At 47.2% G+C, this 23,800-nt stretch overlaps 2 protein-coding genes across 4 annotated transcripts; both read right to left on the bottom strand.

The window, feature by feature from the left end:
- Positions 1-1,475: 1,475 nt before the first annotated feature.
- mfsd6l (major facilitator superfamily domain containing 6-like) lies at positions 1,476-5,059 on the bottom strand. Its single transcript, XM_067233324.1, has 2 exons — positions 4,948-5,059; positions 1,476-3,454 (listed from the first exon to the last, which is right to left on the bottom strand). Exon 2 carries the CDS (start codon positions 3,439-3,441, stop codon positions 1,501-1,503), a length of 1,941 nt encoding a protein of 646 aa, XP_067089425.1. The 5' UTR covers positions 3,442-3,454; positions 4,948-5,059; the 3' UTR covers positions 1,476-1,500.
- A 1,335-nt stretch (positions 5,060-6,394) lies between these two features.
- pik3r6b (phosphoinositide-3-kinase, regulatory subunit 6b) lies at positions 6,395-21,795 on the bottom strand. Of its 3 annotated transcripts, none has more exons than XM_067233092.1 (18): positions 21,707-21,795; positions 21,488-21,567; positions 21,107-21,181; positions 19,888-20,020; positions 19,592-19,652; positions 18,577-18,760; positions 18,043-18,211; positions 17,643-17,747; positions 14,692-15,109; positions 12,769-12,862; positions 12,574-12,693; positions 12,360-12,470; positions 11,571-11,667; positions 11,365-11,429; positions 10,192-10,282; positions 8,600-8,652; positions 8,251-8,351; positions 6,395-6,749 (listed from the first exon to the last, which is right to left on the bottom strand). In XM_067233092.1, the coding sequence occupies exons 1-18, from the start codon at positions 21,732-21,734 to the stop codon at positions 6,590-6,592; spliced, it is 2,145 nt and encodes a 714-aa protein (XP_067089193.1). In that variant the 5' UTR covers positions 21,735-21,795; the 3' UTR covers positions 6,395-6,589. The 3 variants fall into 3 exon arrangements, with proteins under 3 accessions (XP_067089193.1, XP_067089194.1, XP_067089192.1); XM_067233091.1 differs by having other exon boundaries at positions 6,396-6,749; positions 12,769-12,865; XM_067233093.1 differs by lacking the exons at positions 11,365-11,429; positions 11,571-11,667 and having other exon boundaries at positions 12,769-12,865.
- Between the last annotated feature and the right edge of the window lie 2,005 nt (positions 21,796-23,800).

Here is a 23,800-nt window from a genome sequence, read left to right as displayed (position 1 = left end):
TGATTAGTGTGCATTGTCCCTGAAAAAATTAGCCTTAAATTAGTACCAGAGCCTGTTTAAGACGTTCTCTTTTAGTACCGTTTTAAAGCGGAAAGTATCTAAACCGGAAATGAGAATACGCGGATGGCCCATCGTGAATTCCAGAATAAGGTGAATAGGTCCATAGACCTCCATTCATTCTGCACTGGACCGTTAGCGCCCTCATATGGCACTAGAGTGGCACTGCAACCAGTTCAGAACCCGGAAGTTTCCCGAGTGGCTGTTTATCAATCCAAAGATCCGTCCGTGCGTCCCATAAGTGCAGACTTTTTTTCTCACAATATGACCCAGCATGAATTAATTTACGTGTTTACTTCATTTCCAAAGAATGTATTAATTTAAATAAACAAGTTAAGAAATAATGTCACTTTTACTGTTTTCAAAAGCCATTGGTTAATTGACATAAATAGTCCTAAACTAAGCAGTGCATCTTGACAAGTTTTGTCAATTATGTTAAATATGGGGGTCAGATGGCTGAGCGGTAAGGGAGTCGGGCTATTAATCAGAAGGTTGTTGGTTCGATTCCAACAACAATGCCAAATGACGTTGTCTTCTTGGGCAAGGCACTTCACCCTGCTTGCCTCGGGGGAATGTCCCGGTACTTAATGTAAGTCGCTCTGGATAAGAGCGTCTGCTAAATGACTAAATGTAAATGTAAAAGTCAAACCGGTAAATCGGCATTCTTGCTATCTTGTGAACAGGTACAATGCTGTGGTGGTATTTGGTGTTTTTTGTTGGACTTAAAAAACTCTGGCACCTCCAGGGGCTTTCATACGTGTTGATCTGTTATCTGGAAAATAACCGGTGTGCAGATAAGTTACCTTGGCAAAGTACCCATGTAAAATGTGAACCATTGTTGTGACACCTGAAAACCCAGGGTTAAACTGAAGTTAACTCGCTAAACCCCAAATCCTGCTTCATAGTCTAGGCCCCTGGTTTCTAGGCCCCTGGTTTTTTTATGCTGACCTGCTCCAGAAAAATGACCTAATAACCAAGAACACAAACACATTTCTCCACACTCCAACAGATTTTAAATAACAAAAACACAACAGATACAAAACAATCACAAAAGTACTCCCCTGTCAAATTTGTACAGACACATCCCTGGGACAGCCAGACAGTATTGGACTACAGACAGTTCAGTGTTGGACTACAACTCCCAGCCTCAGATAAAGTGTTGGACTGTTGGTCATAAACAAATACAGCACTGCTCAGACAGCTGCCCGTTTCACCATCCCTGGTCCTTGCCACACCACACACACACACATGCTCACACACGCTCACACACACGCATATACACTCACACACACACACGGTATTTTCCAGCCATATGGCTGAGAGGAGCAGATTGAGTAGAGAGTGACTGACCCATAATAACACCTGACAACAAATGAGAGCAAATGTACTCTCTGCTGGTCTCTCTGCTGGTCTCCATTTAGTCCACTGGTCTTCTGCTGGTCTCTACAGAGCCGTCCTCCTGGTCCTGTCATTGTTGCTTCTGTCGTCCTCAATGGCTTTCTCCAGCCAATCCAGCTCCGACTCTGATTCGCTAAGCTCGCTGTCACCGGCTGCAAGGAGGCGGGAGTAGTTGATCCTGCGCTGGCTGGGGGCTTTCCAGAGAAGAGGCAGACAGACGCAGCACACCACCAGCATCAGCCCCGCCCCCCTGAACATCCAGGCAACACCCACCCTTTGGACGGCCACGCCCCCAGCCAGACTGCCAAGCCCTGCACCCAAGTCCAGCGCCAGGACCTCGTACAGCCTCCTCACCACCCGTTCTTCCCTCGGCGATGCCACGCCGCCCACCTGCACCCCCACCGTCCACCAGATGGCGCCAGAGCTGAGGCAGCAGAGCGTCTGGGTGGGCAGGGCGGCCCAGGGGCTCCACAGCAGGCTGAAGCAGAGGGCCTGCAGGGCCGAGCAGCCAAGCCCCAGCCCCAGCAGCAGGCCCGGGCTGAGCCTATGAGCCAGGCCAGGCCCCAGCAGGGGGTAGGCAGCCTTGGAGAGCAGGCCCAGGCCCAGGGCCAGGCCCATCTGCAGCTCCGAGCCTCCCTGGTCCTCTATGGCCCACAGCAGGAAGTCGTCCATGGTGGCCTGGGCTGCGCCCGCCAGCAGCATGATGGCTGCCAGGAGCAGGGCCTGGCTGTTGGCCCACACCACCCGCAGGGGCTTGAGGGCGGAGCATATGAACTCACACTTCCTCCTGTGGCGCTGCAGGGGCAGGAGGGCCACCAGGGGGAGGGCCAGGGCCGTCAGCACCGTGTAGGAGTAGAAATGCAAAGCGCCCCTGGGGCTGTGAGGGGTCAAGGGGAGGCAACCTAGCTGACTCACCAGGAGCCCGACGCTGCCCGCCCCGCATGCCCCGCCCAGCAGCCCCCACACACCACTGTCGCCGTAGCGATCGGAAGCGTCAACAGAGTCAAGGAACTCATGCAGGCCGTCGTCCAGCATCCACTCCAGAGGGGCGGAGCATGCCTCCCACAGGGAGAGCACCATGAGGAGCAGGAAGAACAGCTGGTGCTGTGCGTCCATTGACTTCAGGCCGCCCAGGAAGTCAAAACGAGTTCCATCTATCTCTCTCTGAAGCTGCTTCTCCCCAGGCCCCTTCAGGCCTCTCCCTGCCCTCCTGTGGGTGGGGGTAGGGTGCTGGTGGACAGGCCTTCTGGTATCTGCTGCCACACTGAGGTTGCTGCTGGACCCCTTAGACCTGAGGCTGGGAAGCTGGGGCTGTGAGGGTGGAGGCTGGGAGGGTGGAGGCTGGGGAGCTTGGGCTGGGAAATGTGAGGCTGGGAATGGGAGGGTGGAGGCTGGGGAGCTTGGGCTGGGAAAGGTGAGGCTGGGAAGCTGGGGCTGGGAAGGGTGAGGCTGGGGCTGGGAAGGGTGAGGCTGGGGCAGAGGGGCTGTAACACTCCCAATCAGAACAGATTCTGTGTGATTGAGTGTCTTTTTAAATAAAGTTGCATTTACATCCAATGGCATTTGGGAGCCAGCGGTGGGCGCCATTCCTCTCCCTGAGTCCCACACGTCTTCTCCCGGATGCCCACTGGGGAGGATGGGGAGAGAGAAGGACAGGTTGCAGTGACTGGCCAGCGTCTCCGTGACGGTGGTGGGGAGGAAGACGATGATGAGGGCAGCGCCCGCAGCTCCCAGAAGGGACCCAGCTCCCAGCAGCCTCCTGTGGCCCCAGGCCCCAGCCAGCACACAGCCCAGTGGACGCACCATCAGGGACACCAGGTGACGTGTCGCCGCACAGATGCCCACCATGGCTGGGGAGAGGCCGAGGTGGCGGAGGTAGAGGGTGAGGAAGGGGAGGGCACAGGCACGGGCGCAGGCGAACAGGAAGTGGAAGGCGGAGGCGAGGGCGATGGTAGCCCTCACGTTGACCTGCTGGTTTCTCCTCATGATGGCTGTGGGTCTGGGGATTGCATTGCATTACAATACGTTTTGTTTTTCGGTGGTCAGAGTCAAGGAACTGTCTGTATTTACCACTCACCACTGTCTGTATTAACCCTAACCCTAACACAGGAGAGACCAGTGCTGCTGAACAGCCCTCCCTAACACAGGAGAGACCAGTGCTGCTGAACAGCCCTCCCTAACACAGGAGAGACCAGTGCTGCTGAACAGCCCTCCCTAACACAGGAGAGACCAGTGCTGCTGAACAGCCCTCCCTAACACAGGAGAGACCAGTGCTGCTGGACAGCCCTCCCTAACACAGGAGAGACCAGTGCTGCTGAACAGCCCTCCCTAACACAGGAGAGACCAGTGCTGCTGAACAGCCCTCCCTAACACAGGAGAGACCAGTGCTGCTGAACAGCCCTCCCTAACACAGGAGAGACCAGTGCTGCTGGACAGCCCTCCCTAACACAGGAGAGACCAGTGCTGCTGGACAGCCCTCCCTAACACAGGAGAGACCAAAATGTCCAAAACTTTAACAATCAAGTGTATTCAAAATATAAATATGAATGTTACGTACTTTAATATGAATGATATGTTACAAAAAATAACATTAGCTATGCAGCTGACACAAAAAAACCAGTCTGACCCATTTGAACTGTTCCTTTACTCTTTACACACAAGTGCAACTTGGCACATGATATAGGGAACCCTAACCTGACAAGCCCTAACCTGACTCAAGGAATTGACTGATATGGATGGGATGATTAGGTGTGAGTGTTTCCTTATGTGTCTGGTCTTTCTGGAACTGAGTGACTGGAGAGAAAAACATACCATTATTATCAGAACTACGTACTTCTGATCCGTGATTATCTGATGTAGAATACTTTCCATATGCTTTTAATTAAAGCACCTGCTAAATCTGGGGCAAAAATCTCATATATACTTTGGGGGAGACAATTATATGACATTTTCTCAAGAGCCATTTTTGAGGGGGGACACCAAAAGTAGTGCTGTAATACATTCCATACGTTGTACTCAGCGCTTGACATTAACATGTGGAGCCCTGGTTGTAATGTATATTGGGGCGATATATCATATTTTGCCTCCGAGATTTCCGCCAGTGTGCTAATTGAATAACATTTCAATGTTATTCGCACGTAGCCTAAAGGATACACAGGCAAAGTAGATGTGGCAGGTAAACAAGGAAGTCGATATTTCAGCTGAACTGAAAGACAATATTCAAAATGCTAATTTTATATTGAAACCTTGGCTGAAACGTATCTCCCTTAAGCGTGAAAAGCCGTATGCGACAGATATAAAATACTGAGTCAACTTGCCTGCATTAAAAACTTGCGCTGAGAACTTATCTGCTTATAGCAACTCACGTACCATTCACGCGTTGTGTTAAAACAGACTCACCTGTCTCAGCGCGGCATAGAATAATGCTTTCTCATAAAACAAGGGAATCACTCTTTAGGCAACTTCAGGATAAAAATGTATGGATTATCTTACCGGGGTACTTGTCTTCCTCTTATTACACTGCTGTCCTTTTCGTCCGAATCCACTCCTTGAATTAGACTACGTGTAGGTGATTAAGTTCCGTGTCTGGGTCCTCGGCTTGAGGCAAGGCAACGGCCCCAGTGGATATTGGTGGTATTGCATTTACGATTAGGTATCCGACTGGTCCAGTCGATTTTATTCTATTAACTCAAGTCAACATATCCAAAACTATCTCCCCCAATAATTTTTGTTCTATTCTCGAACCTGGTTCATACTAATAGCTTTTTCATATAATAATTTTAGCACATTTTTGCTAAGTTTGAAACCAATCCGAAATGGGTAAACGAGCACCCCATGTATTTGCTAAAGTCAATAATAGTTGTCTGGAACTGTGCTTGCGGGTACGAACAGGGCACGAGCACAACAGGGAACATTAGCCGATCGCTGGTTTACCTGAAGCTGAATGAGCACAAGGAGAAAGGGCTTCATAATCTACAGTTGCCTGCCCTGCTGTAGCCAGTTTTACAAATGGTTGCTCACATACATGACGGTTGTATATGTAACTGGTGTGAATCGGTGAAACTCACTCCTCAGGTATGTAAGAGGCCACCCGCATCAACGAAAAGCTAGCTTTTCTTTGGCATATTTGGTAGTGGTTGCACTTGGCGGTCCAGAGGTGGTAGGTTCGACTCCCGATGGCAGCGAACGATGGCCCTGACCGAGCAAGACCACGTCTCTTACACATTTACATTTAGTCATTTAGCAGACGCTCTTATCCAGAGCGATTTACAGTAAGTACAGGGACATTCCCCCTGACGTTGTGTCCTTGCCTTGCCCAAGGACACAACGTCAGTTGGCATGACCGGGAATCGAACTGGCAACCTTCGGATTACTAGCCCGATTCCCTCACCGCTCAGCCACCTGACTCTGATATACACCCCCTATAACTTATTTCCGTTATTTTAAAGCAAATGTAACAATTCTGTAATGGCATGACAAACGTAATTATAGTGTAGGGAGTCATGTGGCTGAGCGGTTAAGAAATCGGGCTAGTAATCTGAAGGTTGCCAGTTCGATTCCCGGCTGTGCAAAATGACGTTGTGTCCTTGGGCAAGGCACTTCACCCTACTTGCCTCGGGGGAATGTCCCTGTACTTACTGTAAGTCGCTCTGGATAAGAGCGTCTGCTAAATGACTAAATGTAAATGTAAATAGCCTAATATAATGAGTGATATCGTGGCATGTTAAGGCATCATTATAGATTGTTGACATGTGTTTTTGGAGCAAAGACGAAAATGAATAAATCATGTCTCATAACCACAATATTGTTATGGTTATGCAACGTTATGTCAGTTATCACCACAATGATGGAATTAACAATAACAGTAAGCCAGCAATAGTAAAGCAACACTCATCATCATCATCATCATCATCATAATAATAGTAACATATATAGGCCTATTTAACTTAGCTTGCTTTGCCGAGCTAGAACAACGACGGAGATATGCCCATCTAGAATAGGCCTATATTTCTATTTCTTTCAAAGCGACATACAAATTGTGCATGTAGAAACTATAAAACAACGTACAGCAGAGTATCAAGATCATAAGGAGTAGTTGGTTCAAACAGGATTGGTTACATTGTTTATTTATCGGCTAATAGGAGACACCCGAGAAGGTGTTGATTGGCAGAAAAAGATTCTTGCTCATGTATTTGCAAAGCCCCGCCTCATCCTTCCCATTGGCTTCTCTGGTCCTGGTTCTGGGTCTTGATTGGATGCTGTACGCTGGGTCTGTGCATGGGGAGATGGACAGGCTGCAGACCAGAAGAGACCAGTTCAGAATCTGAATGGGCTTTATTCACCATGTACATTCACACAAACAAGGACTTTTCTGTGGAAGGAAGGTATATCAAATCTAAAATAAGATCTAAAATAAAATGTAAAATAAGATTGGTAGATAGTGCAAAATGACTGGTAGATCACTTGTGCAATGTGCAATAAGTGTGCAATAAGTGATAGATGGACTAAAAGGAATAAAAGTTATAAATAAAAGTGTCAAGGGCAGTGGGAGACCTTAGCCTTGTTGAAGAGGCCAGCTGCGGACCAAGTTGCCATTGATACAGCATGGTGATGAGTATAGCTCAGTGGTAGAACATGGTGATGAGTATAGCTCAGTGTTAGAGTATGGTGATGAGTATAGCCCAGTGTTAGAGTATGGTGATGAGTATAGCTCAGTGTTAGAGTATGGTGATGAGTATAGTTCAGTGTTAGAGTATGGTGATGAGTATAGCTCAGTGGTAGAGCATGGTGATGAGTATAGTTCAGTGGTAGAGTATGGTGATGAGTATAGTTCAGTGTTAGAGTATGGTGATGAGTATAGCTCAGTGGTAGAGCATGGTGATGAGTATAGTTCAGTGGTAGAGTATGGTGATGAGTATAGTTCAGTGGTAGAGTATGGTGATGAGTATAGTTCAGTGGTAGAGTATGGTGATGAGTATAGTTCAGTGGTAGAGTATGGTGATGAGTATAGTTCAGTGGTAGAACATGGTGATGAGTATAGCCCAGTGGTAGAGCATGGTGATGAGTATAGCTCAGTGGTAGAGTATGGTGATGAGTATAGTTCAGTGGTAGAGTATGGTGATGAGTATAGTTCAGTGGTAGAACATGGTGATGAGTATAGCCCAGTGGTAGAGCATGGTGATGAGTATAGCTCAGTGGTAGAGTATGGTGATGAGTATAGTTCATTGGTAGAACATGGTGATGAGTATAGCCCAGTGTTAGAGTATGGTGATGAGTATAGCTCAGTGTAAGAGTATGGTGATGAGTATAGTTCAGTGTTAGAGTATGGTGATGAGTATAGCTCAGTGGTAGAACATGGTGATGAGTATAGTTCATTGGTAGAGTATGGTGATGAGTATAGTTCATTGGTAGAACATGGTGATGAGTATAGTTCAGTGTTAGAGTATGGTGATGAGTATAGCCCAGTGTTAGAGTATGGTGATGAGTATAGCTCAGTGTTAGAGTATGGTGATGAGTATAGTTCAGTGTTAGAGTATGGTGATGAGTATAGCTCAGTGGTAGAACATGGTGATGAGTATAGTTCATTGGTAGAGTATGGTGATGAGTATAGTTCATTGGTAGAACATGGTGATGAGTATAGTTCAGTGTTAGAGTATGGTGATGAGTATAGCTCAGTGTTAGAGTATGGTGATGAGTATAGCTCAGTGGTAGAGCATGTGAACTCTGGACTAGCTAAGTCACAGAAAACACTTTTGCGAATGTTGAGTTTTGAGGGACCCAGGTTTGGCTTCTGACCTGTGAACGTTGGAGAAGATTCTGCGAGAGTCTCGGTCCAAGCAGATGCTGAAGGTTCGATCATCTACAGTTCTGATGCTGAAGCACTGGCTTCTAATCTCCTGTGGAACACATAGTAGAATTCCTTAATGGTTTTAAGTGTTATGTAAAGTATTATGATGAATACCCTAACAGTTCCAGCCTTTTTGTATAGTACTGCCATGAAGACCTTAACAATTCTAACCTCTATATAGAGTACTACCATGAAGACCTTGATGGTTCTGACCTCTGTGTAGAGTCCCACTATGCGTCTACCCTCCCAGGTGTCTACAGTGCTAGAGGCGGTGTAGAGGCAGACAAATAACCTTACCGTGCAGTGTCTGGGACTGTCACCCAGCAACCAGGCTGTGAGGGTGTGCACACCTGGGAGAGCAAGGGAGGAGAGATTAGATACAGAACTGTGTCGACTACTAATCCTAGAGTGTAGACTATCATCATGAAGTAATCCTACAGTATCGACTACCAGGCTAGCGGAATTACACAGATTTTCAGTCTGAATAACCGCAGAAAATGTGAAATAAATCCGCAGATTTTGTTTGGGCTCGCTAATACCTGATGACAGGCTGCCAAACAGGACACATTTCCTCGCCTCCACATCTGTTGTTAGAACCTCAATCTCACAGTCTGTGATTTTTTACGTTTTTGCGTGTTTAGCCATTTGAATTCAGACAAAGAAATGACCTCAGGAGCGCATTTATGCATACTCATTTATGGGAGGAGGCAAGGCGGGGTCAGTGGCTCGTTCACGTGCGGTCAATCTCACGTTGATTGTGATTCATAAAGGGAAGGTGCGCAGGACTAGCCTGGTCCTAACCAGACTCTCGTACATTTAATTTGTACAGAGAGTCTGGCCTCACTCCATTGACAAGCGTTGCCTTTGTTTTGCTGCACTCTAGAACGTTGTTTTGCTGCACTCTAGAACGTTGTTTTGCTGCACTCTAGAACGTTGAGTTACGGTACTCTGCAGTGTTGCCTTTGTCTCATCTAGTGACTAGCAACGAATCTGCCGACTTTCTGCTACTTTGGCAATCTCATTTTTCATTGTTGAGCAGCAGCAAATTAACTAATTACTGGTGAAAAGGTATTAACTAATACCTTTTCTTGTAAACTGATAAAAAAAATCCACTGCAAACAACATCCTCTGTAAAGTTAAATCCACAGCATGATGTGTGAGCATTAGCCTCGCTGGCGTTCAACACTTAACATCCCAACAAGAGTTGTGTGTGAGTATCCTACCCTGGAATTATTTGCTTTCTAATATATTTGTTGCCATGATCACACATTTTGTGTAGATGTTACAATTATTATTATCATATACTGATTTTATATAGTGATCAGCAACCAAGTGAGCGATGAAATGAAAGTTAATGCCTTTTGCCTTGGCATGACCCCTTATTATTTTACAGACAATGCAAAGGCAGAGCACAGTAACTACATTATAGGGGTCAAAAGTCAAGTTTGAGCTCAATATTTGTTTATGTAGATAAATGTCATTACTAAAACATCTAATTTCCCGTGTCCACCCTATAAGACATTTGGCTGGACAACTAAAAAACGTTGAAGTAATTTTTCTCAGTACTACACTCTGGTAAGTTAAGGTTTGTCTTTGACTTTGAAGGGTAGTGGAGTTGTAGCATTGTCCTATGAGAGACTGCACACACCCGACGCAGACGCACAATGGTTTGATGCGGTCTAATCTATGTCCCATGTTGTAGTTTTAAATCTTTTAAATCCCATGTGAAAGATGTCTTATACATAACGTATATACTGTATATCAATAGCCTGTTTGAATGTACAGATGTTTAGAAGGGTTAATGTTACTGTTAATGTCTCTATGGGGTCAGGGAGAGAACAAGGGATGTGTGTATAAACAGTGTAGTGGAGGTGGTTTGGGAGTCTAACCCTCTGGGACATTTGGTGCCAGAGTGGAGATCTCCATGGTCCAGACTGTGCATGTCAGGTTCTTCTTAACCTCTCGCTTGCTCAGGAAAACCTGCGATACAAGAGACAAAGTTATGTTTTTCTAGGCATCTATAAAACTGCAGGAGCGGGAAGAGGAGAAGGAGGAGGTGAAGGAGAGGAGCAGGAAGAGGAGGAGGAGGTGAAGGAGAGGAGCAGGAAGAGGAGGAGGAGGTGAAGGAGAGGAGCAAGAAGAGGAGGAGGAGGTGAAGGAGAGGAGCAGGAAGAGGAGGAGGAGGTGGTGAAGGAGAGGAGAAGGAGGAGGTGAAGGAGAGGAGCAGGAAGAGGAGGAGGAAGTGGTGAAGGAGAGGAGAAGGAGGAGGTGAAGGAGAGGAGCAGGAAGAGGAGGAGGAGGTGAAGGAGAGGAGCAGGAAGAGGAGGTGAAGGAGAGGAGCAGGAAGAGGAGGAGGAGGTGAAGGAGAGGAGCAGGAAGAGGAGGAGGAGGTGAAGGAGAGGAGAAGGAGGAGGAGGTGGTGAAGGAGAGGAGAAGGAGGAGGTGGAGGAGAGGAGCAGGAAGAGGAGAAGGAGGAGGTGAAGGAGAGGAGCAGGAAGAGGAGGAGGAGGAGGTGAAGGAGAGGAGCAGGAAGAGGAGGAGGAGGTGAAGGAGAGGAGCAGGAAGAGGAGGAGGAGGTGGTGAAGGAGAGGAGAAGGAGGAGGTGAAGGAGAGGAGCAGGAAGAGGAGAAGGAGGTGAAGGAGAGGAGCAGGAAGAGGAGAAGGAGGGGAAGGAGAGGAGCAGGAGGAGGAGGTGAAGGAGAGGAGCAGGAAGAGAAGGAGGAGGTGAAGGAAAGGAGCAGGAGGAGGTGAAGGAGAGGAGCAGGAGGAGGAGGTGAAGCAGAGGAGCAGGAGGAGGAGGAGGAGGTGAAGGAGAGGAGCAGGAAGAGAAGGAGGAGGAGGTGAAGGAGAGGAGCAGGAGGAGGAGGTGAAGGAGAGGAGCAGGAGGAGGAGGTGAAGGAGAGGAGCAGGAAGAGGAAAAGGAGGTGAAGGAGAGGAGCAGGAAGAGGAAAAGGAGGAGGTGAAGGAGAGGAGCAGGAAGAGGAAAAGGAAGAGGAAAAGGAGGAGGAGAAGGATGAGCAGCAGGAAGAGGAGAAGGAGAGGACCAGGATGTGATGCCACACCTTCTTGTACTGTACTGAAACTGCCACCCCACTTATGTCCTCTGAGACTCTCCTTGTAGGTATTGCTGTAAGCAGACAGTGACAATAGTTAGTGTGTGTTTAGGGGTATAAGTGTGTGTGACTGTACATGTGTGTATGTGTGTGTCTGTGCATGTGTGTTTGTTGGTGTGTAAATGAATAAATGTACATGAGTGTGTGTACACCACCTTGTAGCCTTTGTCTTTGTTGCCTGAGCTCAGGAAACTCCAGCTGTAGATGCGACACAAACACTGCATCCACTGAGCTCCCTCCCAACAGACTCATCTAAACAACCACAGTATTAGCAACAAGCTAACCACAGTATTAGCAACAAGCTAACCACAATATTAGCAAAAAGCTAACCACAGTATCAGCAACAAGCTAACCACAGTATTAGCAACAAGCTAACCACAGTATCAGCAACAAGCTAACCACAGTATCAGCCACAAGCTAACCACAATATCAGCAACAAGCTAACCACAGTATCAGCAACAAGCTAACCACAGTATCAGCCACAAGCTAATTACGGAAGTACCTCCTGCTTATTAAAAGAGTAACTTTACAGAGTAGAGTGGAAAGAAGAGCTAAAGAGAAGGATGAAGGGAGGGAGGAGAGTGAGAGGGAGGGAGGAGAGAGATAGGGAGGGAGGAGAGAGGGAGGGAGGAGAGAGAGAGGGAGGGAGGGAGGAGAGAGGGAGGGAGGAGAGAGAGAGGGAGGGAGGAAGGAGAGAGGGAGGGAGGAGAGAGAGGGAGGAGAGAGGTAGGGAGGGAGGAGAGAGAGGGAGGGAGGGAGGAGAGAGGGAGGGAGGAGAGAGGGAGGGAAGGAGGAGAGAGAGGGAGGGAGGGAGGAGAGAGAGAGGGAGGAGAGAGAGAGAGGGAGGGAGGAGAGAGGGAGGGAGGAGAGAGAGGGAGGGAGGGAGGAGAGAGAGAGGGAGGGAGGAGATAGAAAGAGGGAGAGTTAAAGGAAGTGAGGAATACCTTTACAAAGTAGAGAGGGAGGTGGACAGGCTGAATTGCACAGCGCAAATAGTAGGAGAGGACATCCAATAGGAAGCAGTCCGGATCAGGTGACAGGCTGTGATTGGACCACTGTAATGAATGGAAGCTTGCATTACCCCTCACTGTTACCCTCTCTCTCTTGCTCTCGGTCTCACTCTCTGTCTCTCTATCAGGATATCTGAGTTCTAATTACCGCGCTGGCTGTGCAGGATAATTTGGCCCCCAAGTTATAGACGTTGCTGTGGTAACAGGGGTCCTCACTGCCCAGGAAGGAGGCCAGCGACAGCCTGCCCCCTAACCCAGAGGTCCAGCCCTACACACACACAGAAGGGTCAAGGGTCAGGGTGGTGGGGTTGGTGTTGTAGGGTTAGGGTGGGCCCAGACTCACAGAGCAGGAACTGGAAGACAGCTCGTTAGTGACGGGGATGTAGAACAGCTGGAGTTCCATCTTACTGGACAACATACTGTGTTTGGACTCCCGTCTGCTACAGAGAGATATTTTACACACACATGTTATTACATACACACTTTGTAACACACAAATATTATTATTATTACACACAAACACGTTATTGGACACACACTGTTCTACAATATGTTCAGGTGTGTGTGTGTTTGTGTGTGTGTTCTACCACATCTTCAGGTGTGTGTGTGTGTCTGTCCTACAGTATATTCAGGTGAGTGTGTGAGTGTGTGTGTGTATCCTACAGTGTATTCAGGTGTGTGTGTGTATCCTCTAGTGTGTTCAGGTGTGTAGGTGTGTGTGTGTGTGTGTATACTATAGTGTGTTCAGGTGTGTGTGTGTCCTATACCGTATTTTCAGGTAGGCTGTGGAGTGAGGAGTGGGGAGTCAGGTGGTCGAGCGGTTAGGGAATCGGGCTAGTAATCCGAAGGTTGCCAGTACGATTCCCGGCCGTGTCAAATGACGTTGTGTCCTTGGGCAAGGCACTTCACCCTACTTGCCTTGGGGGGAATGTCCCTGTACTTACTGTAAGTCGCTTTGGATAAGAGCGTCTGCTAAATGTAAATGTAATACCTACCGCCTCTTCAGGCCTCTGTTTTCGAAACAAAATCAAGGCGGAAATAGAAACTTTCACTTTCCTTGTGTTCATGTTCTAGTACTCAACACCAGTAGGACTGACGGGACAACAGGGGAAATAACTTCAGTGTCACCTTTTAATAAAGGACCACAGTCATGCATGTACTCCAAATGGTTCAAGAACAGCTTTCAATTTACTTTGGGTATGCTGTATTCACCCTACTTGCCTCGGGGAGAATGTCCCTGTACTTAATGTAAGTCGCTCTGGATAAGAGCGTCTGCTAAATGACTAAATGTAAATGTAAATAGGCGTTTTCAGGCACATTTAATTTAAATTTGCAAGAACTATAGACTAATACAATAACAGCCTTAAATGGACTGACAACATAAGTTATACGACTTACAGTTCTCAAGGACACACGCAATCTCAACTCCGGTGTGAAGCGCGTGTCCGACATGCCCTCTAACAATCACTGCTGATAGACGGCCTTTTGTACAGCCCTATTTCTGATACCGTGGCGGCAGAAATGTTCTAAATCAACATAAAGGAAACACTGCGGTATATTCAGGTGTGTGTGTGAGTGTGTGTCTCCTACAGTGTGTTCAGGTGAGTGTGTGTCCTACAGTGTGTTCAGGTGTGTGTGTGTGTGAGTGTGCGTGTGCTACAGTGTGTTCAGGTGTGAGTGTGAGTGTCCTATAGTGTGTTCAGGTGAGTGTGTGTGTCCTACAGTGTGTTCAGGTGTGTGTGTGAGTGTGTGTGTCCTACAGTGTGTTCAGGTGTGAGTGTGAGTGTCCTATAGTGTGTTCAGGTGAGTGTGTGTGTCCTACAGTGTGTTCAGGTGAGTGTGTGTGTCCTACAGTGTGTTCAGGTGAGTGTGTGTGTCCTACAGTGTGTTCAGGTGAGTGTGTGTGTCCTACAGTGTGTTCAGGTGTGTGTGAGTGTGTGTGTCCTACAGTGTGTTCAGGTGTGTGTGTGAGTGTGTGTGTGCTACAGTGTGTTCAGGTGTGTGTGTGAGTGTGTGTATCCTACAGTGTGTTCAGGTGTGTGTGTGAGTGTGTGTGTCCTACAGTGTGTTCAGGTGTGTGTGTGAGTGTGTGTGTCCTACAGTGTGTTCAGGTGAGTGTGTGTGTCCTACAGTGTGTTCAGGTGAGTGTGAGTGTGTATCCTCTAGTGTGTTCAGGTGTGTAGGTGTGTGTGTGTATCCTCTAGTGTGTTCAGGCGTGTAGGTGTGTGTATCCTCTAGTGTGTTCAGGTGTGTGTGTGTCCTATACCGTATTTTCAGGTAGGCCGTGGCCAGCCTGCCCAGCACACGGTCGTCCCCCATCACCACCACCTTGGCCGTGTGCCTGCTGTCCTGCCAGGACATGCGGACGCCCCCCTCCCCATCCACGGAGCTCCTCACTAGGGCCATCTGGGCTCGGCCTCGCAGCCCTCGGCTGATGCAGGACGCCCGGACGAACACCGGCCTCTGGTGCTTCCCCTCTATCTTCTCCTCCGCCATATTCTCCCTCTCCTCTGCCCTCTCCTCTGTCTCCTTCACACCCTTCCCAGACTCCCTCCTCTCCAGACTGGCTGAGTCCTTCTCTATCCCGCTGTCAGAGGACTGGACAGACTCCCTCCTCTCCTGATCGTCCCTCTTCTCGCCGGAGGAGGGGGGGATGTTCAGGGCCAGCTTCGCCAGAACATTCCCTGTGAAACACAGCAACATCAAACTAAAGATGTTCGCATCTTTATAGTTGTTTTACAGTTTTTCTCAATTGTTTACACACAAATACTGGTACTTGAGACACAATGACCACAACATGTAACTCATGCATCAACCCCATGAACCAATTGTGCTAAACTACAAGCACAATTCCTGCTTTACACTCAAATTGCAGTTCTAAAACACACTTTTTTCAAAACACTACACACAATTCTCTGCATTTGGTACAATTTTCATGAAGAAAATCTTTTGTTTTCACAAGGAACACACTGCCATTCAAATATGCACACTGACTCATCGCATGGACAAACACCTGTCACACAGTTTTACAATTAGCAATCAGAGCTTTAGCATAAAAGGGCAACAGGTGACCTCTTCTGTTTTTGAGCAATGGATGCCAACATTGGAAACAGAGGCAGAGGAGTGAGAGTAAGAGGAGGAGGACGGGGAGGACGAGGATGAGGAAGGCCAAGGACCATAATCTCTGATGAGATCCGAACCGCTTTGGTTGACCATGTGGTCAACCATGGTCTAACAATGAGGGAGGCTGGGCAAAGAGTACAGCCAAATTTGAGCAGGTACACTGTAGCATCCATCATCCAGACTTTCCGAAATGAGAATAGGTAAGAAATCTACTCTCACTACAACATTGCAGTAGGCCTACTGCATATCAATACAGTACTCAATGAGTACAGTAGTACAGTATTGCCTGTGGACTGTTCTCTAGGACTGTAAAAAATAAAGTATGTTTCAAGTATTTGGAAAATGTATTCCTACTTTGTATTCCAACACAGTATTTACAGTATTTTACTATTTGTTTGGCAGAACTGAAAGATTACCAACACAAGGTGGTCGGGAACGTCTTCTGTCTCCTGAACAGGAAACTGAAATCATGAACATGGTCCTAGAAAATAACGCCATAACATTACGGCAAATACAAAGAAAATAATAATAATGTAACTGTATACACTATACAGTAAATTATTCTGTTGTTTTGTATGTAGACCACTTTATGTGCAACTTGTGTTGGTTGGGATTCACACTGTGTACATTGTTTTTCTGGGAAAAATACATAAAATATATTTGTTACTGTATATTTCTGTGTTCTGAGTATAAAAACAATATTCTCAAATATTTTACAACACACTTATGTATGTACTGTCTGTAGTAAGTGTAACACTGAACAAAAAAAGGCCTAACTCACTATGATGAATGAATGTGTTTTCCATTCATCATAGTGTTTTCCATTGAGCACATCAGTGTTCAAATGGTTCTTATAAATGTCTATTTTCATGAAGAAAATCTTTTGTTTTCACAAGGAACACACTGCCATTCAAATACGCACTCTGACTCATCGCAAGGACAAACACCTGTCACACAGTTTTACAATTAGCAATCAGAGCTTTAGCATAAAAGGGCAACAAGTGACCTCTTCTGTTTTTGAGCAATGGATGCCAACATTGGAAACAGAGGCAGAGGAGTGAGAGTAAGAGGAGGAGGACGGGGAGGACGAGGATGAGGAAGGCCAAGGACCATAATCTCTGATGAGATCCGAGCCGCTTTGGTTGACCATGTAGTCAACCATGGTCTAACAATGAAGGAGGTTGGGCAAAGAGTACAGCCAAATTTGAGCAGGTACACTGTAGCATCCATCATCCAGACTTTCCGAAATGAGAATAGGTAAGAAATCTACTCTCACTACAAAATTGCAGTAGGCCTACTGCATATCAATACAGTACTCAATGAGTACAGTAGTACAGTATTGCCTGTGGACTGTTCTGTAGGACTGTACAAATAAAGTATCGAGTATTTGGGAAATTTATTCCTACTTTGTATTCCTACACAGTATTTACAGTATTTTACTATTTGTTTGGCAGAACTGAAAGATTACCAACACAAGGTGGTTGGGAACATCTTCTGTCTCCTGAACAGAAAACTGAAATCATGAACATGGTCCTAGAAAATAACGCCATAACATTACGGCAAATACAAAGAAAAATAATAATAATGTAACTGTGTACACTATACAGTAAATGATTATGTTGTTTTGTATGTAGAGCACTGTATGTGCAACTTTGTGTTGGTTGGGATGTACACTGCTTACATTGTTTTTCTGGGAAAAATACGTAAAATATATTTGTTACCGTGTATTTCTGTGATCTGAGTATAAAAACAATATTCTCAATATTTTATAACACACTGAACAAAAAAAGGCCTAAATCACTATGATGATAGTGTTTTACATTGAGCACATCAGTGTTCAAATGGTTCTTATAAATGTCGATTCATATGATGGGTTGTGTGTGTCATTTGAAGACAAAATACCATTTTGAGAAGAAATAACATTGTTTTGAATGTAAAGTTTAATTTTGCAGGAGAAGTGAGGGGTTTTGCCCATTGTGTGTGTGTTTTCTTGATTTGTGTGTAGAGTTCTGAGAGTATGAGGTATGCATTCAGAAAATGTGTGTAACCAATCGAGAAAAACTGTAATTGAATTCTGCTCACAGAGGAACTCACAGAAATCCTCTTCCTGGTTCCACAGGTGGAAGGAGATGTCTGGGTGGGGGAGGTGGAGGTCTGGGTGGGGGAGGGCAGCATCAGATCGATCTGATGACTTAGAACCTGGGGAGGGAGAGAGAAGGGGAGGTAGAGAGAGAGAAGGGGAGGTAGAGAGAGAGAAGGGGAGGGAGAGAGAGAGAAGGGGAGGGAGAGAGAGAGAAGGGGAGGTAGAGAGAGAGAAGGGGAGGTAGAGAGAGAGAAGGGGAGAGAGAGAGAATGGGAGGGAGAGAGAGAAGTGGAGAGAGAGAAAAGTGGAGGGAGAGAGAGAGAAGGGGAGAGAGAGAAGGGGAGGGAGAGGGTGAGAGCAAAAACGAGAGAAAGGTAACAGGAAAATAAAAAAGAGAAAAGCTATACCCACCCCATGTGTTATCCAAATCACCATGCGGCTGGTTTTGAGGGCTGTTGAGGATGTGGTGCTGGATGAGCAGAAGGCTGCGATGGTACTGGTCCTCATCCCCCCTCTCTGCACTCTGCTCCACAGCCTCCACCATCTGCTGGAAGTACGGCAGCACATCTCGCCCTGGACCCTGGAACACACACATGAACACACGTGCGCGCACGCACACACGCACACACTGAAACAACGTGTTGTCTCAAGCAAAACTGTCATCATCTTGCAGCAAGTCTTTCTGCTTCTTTCTCCATCCCAGACCCCCCTCTTTCTTTCATTCAGTCTCCTCCCCTTTTTCCCCTCTCTATCACTCACACACAATTTCTCACCTTTCCCAAGCCCCCTCTCCTCCTCTCCTCCTCTCCTCCCCTCTCTGTCCCTCCATCTCTCTTTCACACACAACCTCTAAACTTATTTTTCTTGCATTCCTTCTTTCTTTCTATCTATCTATGTTTCCCCCTCTCTCTTTCCCTGCGTTGTTTGTCTCCTGCGTTTCCTCACCTCCAGGGTGGCTGCGAGGGCACGGAGCTGGCAGGCCTCCCCCAGCCCCGTCTGCAGCGTGTGGAGGAGCAGGCGTGTCTGCAGGGCCTGGGCCCCCCTGGGGGACCCCCCAAGCTCCAGGTTGGCCCTCACTGAGGCCCCTAGGGGGCCCCACACCACCGCCGGGTCTGCAAACACAAACACCCTGTGTGCCAGAAGTGGGGAGGGAGGTGGGGAGACAGACAGGTTGGTAGGGAGACAGGGAGGTGGGGAGACAGACAGGTTGGAAGGGAGAGAGGGAGGTGGGGAGACAGACAGGTTGGTAGGGAGACAGGGAGGTGGGGAGACAGACAGGTTGGAAGGGAGAGAGGGAGGTGGGGAGACAGACAGGTTGGGAGGGAGAGAGGGAGGTGGGGAGACAGACAGGTTGGGAGGGAGAGAGGGAGGTGGGGAGACAGACAGGTTGGGAAGGAAAGAGGGAGGTGGGGAGACAGACAGGTTGGAAGGGAGAGAGGGAGGTGGGGAGACAGACAGGTTGGGAGGGAGAGAGGGAGGTGGGGTGACAGACAGGTTGGAAGGGAGAGAGGGAGGTGGGGAGACAGACAGGTTGGGAGGGAGAGAGGGAGGTGGGGTGACAGACAGGTTGGAAGGGAGAGAGGGAGGTGGGGAGACAGACAGGTTGGGAGGGAGAGAGGGAGGTGGGGTGACAGACAGGTTGGGAGGGAGAGAGGGAGGTGGGGAGACAGACAGGTTGGAAGGGAGAGAGGGAGGTGGGGAGACAGACAGGTTGGGAGGGAGAGAGGGAGGTGGGGTGACAGACAGGTTGGGAGGGAGAGAGAGAGGGAGGTGGGGAGACAGACAGGTTGGGAAGGAGGTGGGGAGACAGGTTGGTAGACAAAAAGAAAGACAGATAGATAGGCAGACAGACATATAGACACACAGACAAATGAAAAAGGGATTGGATGAACAGCTGTTAAATGGTCTAATTCTTTAGACCAAAGTCCTTCCCAGCTGTGGGTGAGTGTAGTGAGCACACCTCTCCTGCAGGGGGCTGTGTAGGCTCTGCTCCGCTATGAGCCTCCTCTGGTAAAGAGCACCTGTTCCAGGGGCAGAGCGTGACAGCAACACTATTACATGTTGTAGCATGTCATAACATCTTTACAACATGTAATAACAGCTTTATAACATGTAAATAACACATTTGCAACACATAATAACAGCTTTTTAACATGCAATGGTGTGTAAAAAGGTAGGGGTTCTGTAATAACATAATAAGAGATCTATGGCATGTACTAGTTTGTGATTCCGTGGTGTGACAGGCAGGGGACGCACCAGGGGTACTGAGCTCTGTGCGTATGCTCCTCAGGTGACGCAGAGCCACAGAGCTGCACGGCTCAGGATCACTCAGATACCTGCTGAAGCTGTCACACACCTCCGCAAGCAGGCTGGCAGGAACGTGGTCTGACTGGTTACAGACAACCAGAGGGGGAGGAGGGGAGGAGGAGGAGGAGGGGAAGAGGGGAGGAGGAGGAGGAGGAGGAGGGGAAGAGGGGAAGAGGGGAGGAGGGGAAGAGGGGAGGAAGAGGAGGAGGACGGGAAGAGTGGAGGAGGAGGGGAGGAGGAGGAGGAGGAGGGGAAGAGGGGAGGAGGAGGAGGAGGAGGGGAAGAGGGGAGGAGGAGGAGGGGAAGAGGGGAGGAGGAGGGGAGGAGGAGGAGGAGGGGAAGAGGGGAGGAGGAGGAGGGGAAGAGGGGAGGAGGGGAAGAGGAGTTGGAGGGGAGGTGTAAGAGGAGGAAGATGAGGTGGAGGAGGAAAAAGGGGAGGTACAAGATTTTGAGTCAGGAGTGATTACAGACTGTTGACAGACCAGAGAATCAGCAGAGGTTAATGTAATGGAACACAATAATGCAAGCTGCATATCACAGCAAGCTAACCCTAACCTAACTCTAACCCAATAATGCAAGCTGCATATCACAGCAAGCTAACCCTAACCTAACTCTAACCCAATAATGCAAGCTGCATGTCACAGCAAGCTGCATGTCATGCAACAGAGAATCACTTTTATCCATGTCAGCATCTAAACACGGTACAAATACATTCCTACAGCGTTACAAGATCTTGTGATTTCTGTGTGTTTAGATATATTTGTGTGTGTGCGCGTGCGTGCGTGCATATGTATATGTGTGTCTGTGTGTAAGTGTATGTGTGTAAGTGTGTCTGTGTGTAAGTGTATGTGTGTAAGTGTGTCTGTGTGTAAGTGTATGAGTGTGTAAGTGTGATGGTGAGGAATGGGGACAAGAGGTGTGAGAGCTACAAAACAATGTAAACTCAATGTCCCTCCAGGTGTGATGGGATGAGGTGTGAAGGGATGAGGTGTGAAGGGATGAGGTGTGAAGGGATGAGGTATGAAGGGATGAGGTGTGAAGGGATGAGGTGTGAAGGGATGAGGTGTGATGGGATGAGGTGTGATGGGATGAGGTGTGAAGGGATGAGGTGTGAAGGGATGAGGTGTGATGGGATGAGGTGTGATGGGATGAGGTGAGCTGGTCATACCTGTAGGAGCTCGTAGTAGAGGGTGTGGAGCAGAGGGATCACATGATGTCGACAGTCTGACTCATTTTCTTTGACCTGTAAAAACAGGAGGAAGATGAGGAAGAGGAGGCAGGGGAGAATAGGAGGATTAGGATGAGGAATGGTAGGAGAAAGAGTTTGATTATGCAAAGTTAGACAGTATAGTTAATGTTTCCTCACACATGTGTGAGGAACAACTGTTCACATGTTCACTACCCACCTGGTCACTTAGTAACCACCCACCTGTTCATCCGGTAACCTGGTAACTACACACCTGGTAACCACATACCTGATCATCTGGTCTCTCCCCACCTGATCAACTAGTAACCTAGTAACCAGCTACCTGGTCACCTGACCACTCACCTTTTGCAGCTTGTCCACCAGAACACGGATCATAGGAACGCATGCTCGGCGTTCCAGGTTCTCATCCCACATCATCATCCCTAAAACAGACATCATCCCACATCATCATCCCTAAAACAGACATGTGGTTCTTCAATAATGATTAGAACAGGTGTTGCTACATGGTAGGTAAGGTAACATGAGTGTGAAGCGTGATGCGGTAGTAAAGCTTGCTGGTACCTTTATTGCAGAAGACGCCATCAGCCATGAGGACGTCCACCACCTCAGATCACTTCCACACACTCCTGAGGGTCAGAAGCACAGCCAACATCAGGGTGTGTGTGTGTGTGTGCGTGCATGCCTGCTCTTAAACTCTAAGCTTCGTACTCTGAAACTCTTAAGATCTATACTCTTAAACTCTTAAGATCTATAACTCTTAAAATCTACATGATTAAATCCTAAAGTTTTAAACCAACACTAACTTGTCAGCCAGCAGATGTCCTCTTCAGTATTCCAGAAGCCTCTCCTCTGCCAGTACACTCTCCTCACACTGATTCAAGCGGTCATCCCTGCCCACTTAGAAGGTGTTACAGTTAGCCCTGCCCCTAGAGGAAGCCTGTTGTGTTAAACCATGCCCCTTAGAAGGTGTCACCTAAACCTGGTCTAGAATCTGTATTGGTTTAATCCCCAACACATTAGAATGTTCTACTAGGCCCCGCCCCAAAGAGGTCTCCAAGTGTAAGCCCCGCCCCCTGAAGGAGTGCTTCCTGATCTGACTGAGATATGAGGAAGTTTCCTTCAAGTTCCAGGAACATGTTGATCATGATCAACTGTCAGGATGTAATGCAGTTTTGGCATTGCAACATAGTTGTCGTTCTTAGAGTGAGTCAGATGGCTGAGCGGTTAGGTAATCGGGCTAGTAATCTTAAGGTTGCCAGTTCGATTCTCGGCCGTGCCAAAATTACATTGTGTCCTTGGGCAAGGCACTTCACCCTACTTGCCTCGGGGGGAATGTCTTATTCTTTCAAGTTACAGTTTATCTAAATTGCTAAGACACATTTCTTGAATGTGCCAAACTCTAAACACACATCTTCATACTTACACTGTTTTGGCCAAACGATTGACTTTTGACCCACAATTAAATATTGTAGTCAAAACCATAATATCAGTCGTAGAAACCAAACTTTGCATTCAAAATACACACAAAACGCCCTTAAATACATTCAACCTTCTAAATACCCTTTACACACTGCTGGGAGGAATTGAAAACACTTTTATAAAAAGGTTTTCATGAACCATTGACTATAACGTGTCCCTGAATTTGTTTTATGTTCCACCTCATGAGTTTGACATGATGTAAATCATAAAACTCACAAATACTGCAATTGTCCTTCTTACAGGATGTTTATTTTCTATTTGCATTATACAACAATTGCATTTTGAGCTCTTGTTACTGTAGTGGTCGCAATATAAATGGTAGTACTGTTAGTCAACAACACAAATTCAGAAAACAAGGAAATAAACAAAGCATTTTTTCACTTGAGTAACACGGCTTGAGTACTCTACAGTACCGTTCATTCTGGGTCAGCATCCTATCTCTGACCAGGGTCAGGCCAGAGATTTTCCTCAACATCAAAGGCAATGTTTTCTCTAGCCAAACAGCGGGGGCAAAATGCCCATGAATGCCTGAGCCATCCATGACAAGACTCCACAGAAATGTCCCCACAAGCTTCTTCCACGGCTTGGAGAAGGTTGTTCTGTAAATAGGAATTTATGTCATAGTGTGGCCAAATCTCATTTGAGATTGTTGTTCTTCTTACTCTTCCTCTGCCTCTTCCTCTCCCTTGTCCACCTCCTCTCATTCTGACAGTTCGACCTCTTCCTCTGATATTTGCATCCATGATTTCAAAGTAAAGATGAGCTTACCTTTTTTTTTCATTCCAAACCCCTTATTGCTTGTTGAGTACTTTTGCTTGTTAGTACTTACACATGGATAATTGGTTGTTAAGGGTGTTTAAATTGTGCTGGTTTGAGTTTACTTATCAAACAGCAGTGTTTTCTAAATGACATAATGGTGACAATTGTGTCTTAAAGTGAGAGGTGTGTTTAGACTTTTGCAAAGAAATTGTCGTGATCAATACTGTAAACATTTTTACATTACTGTAAAAACTCTTACATTACATTTTATTATTCAGAAGACACTTTCGTCCAAAGAGACAAACAAATAGCACGTGTAGAAAGTAGGCCCTACAGATCAAATCAAGGATCAGAAGTGTATAGCTCTAAAAAAGTTTCTGTAGTCTTCATCCAGTCCTCAAACGTGAGGCCTTGTCC

The sequence above is a fragment of the Osmerus mordax genome, chromosome 3 (genome assembly GCF_038355195.1).
Source record: "Osmerus mordax isolate fOsmMor3 chromosome 3, fOsmMor3.pri, whole genome shotgun sequence".
NCBI classification, from domain to species: Eukaryota; Metazoa; Chordata; class Actinopteri; order Osmeriformes; family Osmeridae; genus Osmerus; species Osmerus mordax.
The sequence above is the reverse complement of the archived record's forward strand: the minus strand, read 5'-3'. Positions and strand labels throughout refer to the sequence as shown.

Bases quoted from the DNA above. Each gene is read 5' to 3' on its own strand.
- mfsd6l (XM_067233324.1), bottom strand. From the start codon at position 3,441: ATGAGGAGAAACCAGCAGGTCAACGTGAGGGCTACCATCGCCCTCGCC.
- pik3r6b (XM_067233091.1), bottom strand. From the start codon at position 21,734: ATGGCTGATGGCGTCTTCTGCAATAAAG. The intron at 12,866-14,691 runs GTATAGGACACA...ATCTCTCTGTAG, and splicing joins ACGGCCTACCTGAAAATACG to CAGACGGGAGTCCAAACACA. The intron at 12,471-12,573 runs GTAATTAGAACT...CATTCATTACAG, and splicing joins TATCCTGCACAGCCAGCGCG to TGGTCCAATCACAGCCTGTC.